Genomic DNA, 8,362 nt, shown 5'->3' with positions numbered 1-8,362 from the left:
ATAATAGTGTGTGACTGTGGGGGGACATTAGAGTGTCAGCTCCTCTGTACAGAGACTGATGGGACTGGCTCAGTGTTCTCTGTACAACACTGCGGTATATGTCAGAGCTATATAAATGTATAATATTAGTGTGTGACTGTGGGGAGACATTAAAGTGTCAGCTCCTTTGTACAGAGACTGATGGGACTGGCTCAGTGTTCTCTGTACAGCACTGCGGTATATGTCAGAGCTATATCAATGTATAATATTGGCATGTGACTGTGGAAGGACATTAGAGTGCAGGGATTGGTAGGAATGGCTCTTTGTATTCTGAGCTGTGCAATGTGATATATAAACACAGGAAGTAATATATAAATAGATTTTATTGACACGTAAGTACACAATGACAGCTGAACAGGGTGTAAACTGTAGTAGAATTACCTATAAGTCATTATTCTACTTGACTCGTGAAAATATTGTCTTTCCCTCTCATCTATTTCTATAGCTTATTACCTAAGTGGAATTTGCTGTTATGTCTGGGGTATTGGAGCTCAGGGATTCTGGTGGCATCTCTTGTTTATTCATTTTGCTAATAGCACAGTATAGATTTTCCTCCGGTGCATGTATCGACTGTTGAGTTAGTTAACCCTCTCCTCGCTGCCATGAACAGCAGAAGCTTAGTGATCTGAGTGATGCAGCATTTCATAAATAGATACATGTCGATTGAATCTTTTAGTGAAGTACCGGTATGTATTGGTAAATCACTGGGTGCGTAATGGGTGACAGAAATTTCAGAGCTGTGTTCAGTTCAAGGAGGAAACAGTAAACAAATACAACGTATACTGTGACTATACACCCTTCACCTGCCATTACATTGTCATCCATGGATCCAATACAGTCTCCATGTCAGCAGGTAACTACATAGACACCCAGAGAAGAGCCTTCTGACTTTGGAGAGGAAACAAGATGACCCAGCATATAATGTGATTGCAGATATATATTTGTGACATGTATTTATTTTTCAAAATGATTGACACAATAGGCTAAAGGCCCAGGGGTGAGGGGTATTGCTTGGTAGGAAATACTTCTGTGGCTGAACATAAATTTAAGGGTATTGAAGGTGTATGGGAGCTGTGATGTATCTACTAACTCACTGAAAGTTATAACATCATAGAAGAGGCAAGGTTAGGTTTTGTTGAATGATTTCACATATTCCTGAGTGTAAGAGGACACCATGAAAGTCACATAAAAAAGATACCATGCAGACAAGAATTGACAATGAAACAGGTACAGTTTCAGACCCTTTTAGTATCAAGCTCAAAAATCTTCCTGTATTATGCCATCCTTGGTTTTAAAAAAAATAAATAAAAACCTTTCACTACATATTTTATTTTACAGTTTGTGGCATCATTACTTGGATTCTGGACTCCTATGCAATGCAGGCAGGTCATAGTTGGTGGTAGGGGAATGCAGACTGTCGTACATAAATGTGAAGGAAGGCTTCCTAAAATTATTGCAACACCGGCTTTAGCCTCTGAGGCTAAACCTCTCAGTTTTGGGAGAAAATTTGCAAATATTAAAATGACTTGCATGCAGACCACCCTAGGTAACACCTACAGTACATTGATGCTGAGTTCCCATAATCAATAAAAGTATCAGGGATAGTCAGGCTAAAGATGGAGAAGCTACATGACACTGCTTCTCCAGCCAGGAAATGAAATGGGCTCTATCTGACTTACTGCAGCTTCTAATGAACCTTGTGAGAAGCTAACAGTGTGCAGTAAAATAGGAGGAGGAAATTTCTGTCAAGGAGAGGAGCCATTACAACTGTGCAAGACTGAAGAGAAAAGGAAATGAAAACATATTAGGAAAAATGTCCCCAGTGAGATCATGACAGCTTTAACAATAATGGGTTCTAAACCTTAAGTTCTAAACCCAAAAACATTTTGTCTGGAGTTTCTCCTAAAACTTACACAGAGTTCTCCATGATCAATGTTAAATCCTGTAATCCCATGTACTCATCAACACCATGATAGTAACATTGATCCAGGCTTATTGGTAATGTAAGGTTATAGTCTTCAGCAAGATTAAGGTAATGTAAGGATATCCACCCTCCCCTTACTGGCACAGTCTACAGGAAACAACACTGGAATATGATTAGTAATGGCATTTTCTTGTGTACCGCTCCTCCAGCATGAAGGATATTGATTTCACTGTGACACAGCTAAGAGTCTTTATCTTCATTGAGCTCTCAGACATCACTTTTCCCAGGGTCCGATACATTGGTTGAGACTCTGAGGTGACTCTGGTTCACTCCATTTCTACATATCTTTACCTATCTTTCTGGTTACCTTTTTTACATAATCTGACCTGCCTGGTTATTTAATAATTTCTGCATCATTTTACCCATCTTAAAGGTTTCCTGTTCTCTTCTAAAATTAATTATTATGCTGACTAGGTACCTGCTCTCATCTACATAATCATACCCGTTTGTAGCAAATGTTCTTGTTGAAATAAAAAAAAGGTCTTTTTTTTCAGTTACTCATAGGATATGAAAGTGGGACAATTGTACTTTGGGACTTGAAATCTAAAAGAGCAGAGCTCCGATTTTACTATGACGAGGTGAGTGTGATATCACATTATTTTTAACTCGCATTCCTTACACTTTGCTAAAGAGGGCACATCAATTCCATTGTAATGCCCATGGTTTTGGAATAGGATGTCCTAGAAGCCCTCATAGGTGTGACTATCTGTATTAATGTATATACTTTGTTATGATGAAGCAATGATATTTCTGTATGTGAATACCAGTGCCGTTGACTTTCTTTTCCAGGCAATTCATTCTATAGGCTGGCACCATGAAGGACGTCAGTTCATGTGCAGTCACTCAGATGGCAGCCTCACTGTGTGGAACATTAAGAACCCTGCCAGGCCCTTTCAAGTCACTATTCCCCATGGTAAGTGTATACCTTCTCTCCCTGGTCACAGGGATTATAAAACAACAATAGTATCAAAATCCTCATCTTTTTAGGATATCTATGGGGTCACTACATGATTTCAAAACACTTACATGAAACACCTAGGTAGAAGAAGGCACCACTGAGATGAACACACCAGACGAAAACTTCTCATGATCTGTTTCCTCCACCTACATTCACCCTTACATTGGCTTAGCCCTTGTTCTCATATCTAAAATTGGGTCTTAGAATCAATTTATGTAAAGTTTGCGCTCTCTATGTAATGATGTAAATCTAAGATTGTAAATTTGTTTTTATTTTGTTTCAAACAGGGAAGAATCAAAGAGATGGAAGGAAACCTGAATCCTGTAGACCAATATTAAAGGTTGAATATAAAACCTGTAAAAACGGGTGAGTTTGTCTTATAATACCATCATGACGATTCGCTGGGGGCAGGCTTTGCCTGTGCTTAAAGAGATCAAACACTTGGAAACCTTTTCTAGGGTCCAAAGAAAGCCTTTGTTGTGTAGAAAAGCTTTTCCTTCTATGTTTGAGCTCTTCAGAGAGCTGCTTCACCCCTTCCTGATAAGCATAATAGCATCTGAACCTGCAAGCATGCCTTAGCTAAACCTCCGAGGGATGCTGCATCACAAACGTGCTATGATTCATGTGTTCTAACCCAAGAAAGAACTTTCCCTTTTGAAATATGCTATTCATAAATCAATTTGATGTGAGCTATGGAAATTTCTAACATATATTATATACACCAAAAATGGCTTTTTTTCCCCGCAGCTACCTTGTTCTAAAGACAGAGTTGGCCTAATTTTTGGCTGATGAGGAAATTTAAGGAATTTCCTGCTACAAAGTTTTACCTGTAAACTCTGGAGTACTCCTGTATGGTCAGCTTAAAAGATTCTCCATCTCTCTCCTTCACTCACCTACCTTTTAGGACCCAGCTGTTTGCCTATATTGCATGCTGGTGGTGCTATGCTCCTTTGGATACTAACATGTATTTCCATTAGCCACCGGCAAGTATCTCCCTGTAGTTACTGGTCTTTTGTCATCCACCAGCACTTAGGTCTATCCGCTTGGAGGCTATTAAGACTCCAGCCCAATGGTTTAAGTTTGCTGTGGATTGAGTGGGAAAAGCAACTATTTTTGTCTATGTCCCTGTTATAGAGATTGTTATCACCTTTTTTCAGGACAGGAAGTGTTGTCAGATCTTTTCAACAGGGTCATCAGCAAAATCACACATTAGAGTCAGATAGGATTAGTATCCTGATAGTGTTTTTTTTAATCTTATTTCTGTTTTGGTAACTATCACTTCTCAAAATTTTTTCCCTGGTAAGTGTGGGAACATCTTATTGGGGTCATAGAAAGCAATTAAAATTTAACTTTTTACACCCTATACCAACCTTTCCCAACCTTTTTAACATGGGGGAACCCTAAAATAACTTCTAAGTCTAAGGGAACCCCTTACAATGATAACAATATCCACAGCTTAGCTGTATAATAGTGTAGTGGTCAGTGAGAAGAATGCCTCTTAAAGCGGACCTAAACTCAAAGTTTTTACTTTACATAAAGGAATAGACAACCCCTTTATATAAAGTAAAATATTCTTTTTTTTGTAACTGCAACACCACTTTTTATTGTGGTGATTAGGACTGAATGGGAGTGCAGAGCCTCCCGGGATACCTACATCATGCATCCCGGGAAGCTTGGCTGCTTTTTCTGCGCATGCCTGAGAATGGTTATGCCCAGAAGGGGCATTTCCTACCCTGAGGGGAAAGAGATGCCGATCTTATGCATGCGCAGTGAGATTGGCACTCCTTTTTTTCCCTTTACAGCAGATTACGTTACCCGATCTTGCACCTGCGCAGTGCAAGATCAGATGATGTAGCCAAGAGAAGGACGAAAATGGAGGAAGCGCCAGGACAAGGAAGAATTTCAGGATGCCGTGGGAATCGATTGAGGAAATTAAAGGTAAGTGTGATTTTTTTTTTTTCAGTTTGGTTCCACTTTAAATTCCTGGCTAGGGGTAAGAATGTCACTCCTACAGATAGCCAAAATGGTAATTGGTGTCAGTGGTAACTGCACTGAAAGGCTCAAAGTGTTCACTGCTCAAGGAACCCCTAGCAACCTTTAGAAGAACCTTAAGATTCCAAGGAATTCTGGTTGTGAATCATATACAAAATAAACAAAAAAGACCATTATCCTGCCTTGAGCTGTCATCTTGATCTGACATGACACATGCTTTTGCTTCTTGCTACCCATTTTCTGATACTACATGTTCTTTGTCCAATCCTGCCCAGCCTTGCCTGCTGCCCATTACTCTGTATTAACTGTTCCTTTTCCAATCCAGCCCAACCCCTTTCCCTGTTACCCTGCATTACCTGTACTTGGGCCAGTCCTGCCCAGCTCTGCCTGCCCCCTTTCCCTGCTACCGATTACCCTGCATTACCTATACTTGAGTTAGTTCTGTCCAGCCCTATCTGACCCATATCCCTGCTACCCATTTTTTTGTATTACAAATTCCACCCTGCCCTGGTTGGGCCATTTACCTGTTTCTCTATACACAGTATTATCTCTATCTGGCTAAAGCTACGTACACACGTCAGATTTTTAACGCCCGATAATCGGCATCGGCCAATTATCGGGCGAAAATCTGCCGTGTGTACAGTCGGAGACTGAATGGGAGTGCAGAGCCTCCCGGGATACCTACATCATGCATCCCGGGAAGCTTGGCTGCTTTTTCTGCGCATGCCTGAGAATGGTTATGTCCAGAAGGGGCATTTCCTACCCTGAGGGGAAAGAGATGCCGATCTTATGCATGCGCAGTGAGATTGGCATTCCTTTTTTCCCTTTACAGCAGACTACGTTACTTGATCTTGCACCTGCGCAGTGCAAGATCAGATAATGTAGCCAAAAAAAGGACGAAGATGGAGGAAGCGCCGGGACAAGGAAGAATTTCAGGATGCCACAGGAATCGATTTAGGAAATTAATTTTTGATTGTGATTTTTTTTTTTGGTTTAGTTCAACTTTAAATTGCTGGCTAGTGGTAAGAATGTCACCCTTACAGATAGCCAAAACGGTAATTGGTGTCAGTGGTAACTGCACTGAAAGGCTCAAAGTGTTCACTGCTCAAGGAACCCCTAGCAACCTTGCTCAAGGAACCCCTAGCAACCTTTAGAAGAACCTTAGGATTCCAAGGAGTTCTGTTTGTGAAACATATACAAATCAATCAAAAAAGACCATTATCCTGCCTTAAGCTGTCATCTTGATCTGACATGACACATGCTTTTGCTTCTTGCTACCCATTTTCTGATACTACATGTTCTTTGTCCAATCCTGCCAGCCTTGCGCAATTTCTTTGCCTGCTACCCATTACTCTGTATTAACTGTTCCTTTTCCAATCCAGCCCAACCCCTTTCCCTGTTACCCTGCATTACCTGTACTTGGGCCAGTCTTGCCCAGCTCTGCCTGCCCCCTAATTACCCTGCATTACCTATACTTGAGTTAGTTCTGTCCAGCCCTATCTGACCCATATCCCTGCTACCCATTTTATTGTATTACAAATTCCACCCTGCCCTGTTTGGGCCATTTACCTGTTTCTCTATACACGGTATTATCTCTATCTGGATCAATGTTGCCTGACCCTTTTCTATTCTAAAGATTACTCTGTAGTACCTGTACCTGTACCAATCTTGCCAAGCCTCCTTGGAGACCTTTCCCTACTCCCCTGTATTACTCCACCATTTTCTGTATACTCGTGCTTTCTAGCTTGTATGCCTCATTTCACTTTGTTCACAGTTGTTTAGTGTTGCTGTTTGTTCTTTTATATTTTCCCTTCTGATTTTTTTTTACTACTACAACACCTTTTTTACAATAACCACACTTATTTCATTGGGTAATGCAGTGACAGAGTTCCTCAGAGTGACAGAGTTAAATTGACCCCAAGCCATGATAGTTTTCCTTTAAATAGGTGGAAATTGCCATTTCCATTGGAAAGATTGAATTTGACAGTTCCGTGTATTTTTAGATTGGCTTTGGGCAATTTCTCCGCTCATATATGCTATAGATATACACAGGTGAAAATAATCCATCAAAAATGTGAAGCTTCTCAATGATTTCTGTTTTCACACCACTAGTTGTGCACATGGTGGTAAAATAAAGAAATGAATTTTCAGAAATAGTGTAGTTAATCTTCAAATTCCACTGGAACAGAAATACCTGGGGTATTTACCAGCTTTATACAGCACATATAGAGAACCTGAACTAAAGCTTTCTTTTCCCTTTACATCCCTTTTCCTTGGAAACTGTTCATAAGGGTACACTTTAATTTAACCCCCTCCCTCGAGCACCCCCACATCCTATACTCACCTTTGTATGCTTCTGCTAGAACTGTGCAGCCACCGTTGCAAATTCTCCTGGTGGGCGCTTTACTTTTATTGTGCAAGCATTGGGATTTCTAATTTATTCACATTTCCTTAAAAATAAAAAGGATTTTGTTGGTGCATGTGCAGAAGTGTGCAGTGGATGAAGTTTACTATGATGGCTGAGCGGCTTTTTGTGGGCTATACACATTAATCTGTCTGTAGAATGGACAAGTAAGAATATAAAATGGTGTTAGGAATGAGAGAGGAGGGTAAATGTAAGAATAGCTTTACAAAAGTAAAGTTATGCTTTAATGCTCAACAAATTTTTGCTAAAATTATTGAATTATTAGCTTAGAAGTTGTAAAAATGACACTGACGCTGTCTGCTGAAGAGTCACATTTATGCAATCCACCGGTACTGCTCTTTTGGGTAGAATAATGCCCAGCAATAATCAACCTATTAGCCCTAGTTGGTGATGGATGCATCCCCGTGGTGCACACTGTCATCCTGACCACCCTGGGCTCCAAACGCCCCTAGACACACTAACACCTTATGTGTGCTATATCAAGTAGTAAGGACTGCACAAGAAAAGAAGCGGAAGGTCCTGTGGTGCCTATGACTGGCCTGAAGACATTTAGGTTTTAAGGTACTATATGTATAAAGTAATTATGAAAATGGGTTTTAAAAGAATTCTCTATGACCCATATATAATAGTACTGGTTACTCAGATCTTACAGGGGTTTGCCCTCTTAATATGTAATCCTTGATGGCCGATGAAGGAAATAATAATAAGTGGACGGTAAGTATGTGCAGCTGGTGTCACTACTATTAATGTTAACTTGTTGTTTTTCTGCATTTGCAAATCACAGATTAATTTAGGGTTGTTATAAACATCATACCAGGGTCATATGTTCACATTTATTCCCACTGTGCTATGGCGTTTACTTCCTCCTCCACATATAAATGACATTTCCCTGTATCGCAGCAGTTTTTAACAAATTCCGGACTACCCTGTATCTGCAGACATGAATAATGGTTTGGTGTATGGT

At 40.2% G+C, this 8,362-nt stretch overlaps 1 protein-coding gene across 1 annotated transcript in view; it reads left to right on the top strand.

Annotated features, from left to right (window-relative positions):
- The window catches only part of STXBP5L (syntaxin binding protein 5L), a 176,529-nt gene that overhangs the window by 93,391 nt on the left and 74,776 nt on the right, over positions 1–8,362 (top strand). The window contains exons 7-9 of the mRNA XM_072422851.1: positions 2,518–2,601; positions 2,813–2,936; positions 3,269–3,347. Coding sequence (XP_072278952.1) covers positions 2,518–2,601; positions 2,813–2,936; positions 3,269–3,347 — 287 coding nt within the window. The remainder of the gene's footprint in view (positions 1–2,517; positions 2,602–2,812; positions 2,937–3,268; positions 3,348–8,362) is intronic.

The sequence above is a fragment of the Pyxicephalus adspersus genome, chromosome 1, assembly GCF_032062135.1.
Source record: "Pyxicephalus adspersus chromosome 1, UCB_Pads_2.0, whole genome shotgun sequence".
Taxonomy (NCBI): domain Eukaryota; kingdom Metazoa; phylum Chordata; class Amphibia; order Anura; family Pyxicephalidae; genus Pyxicephalus; species Pyxicephalus adspersus.
The sequence above is the reverse complement of the archived record's forward strand: the minus strand, read 5'-3'. Positions and strand labels throughout refer to the sequence as shown.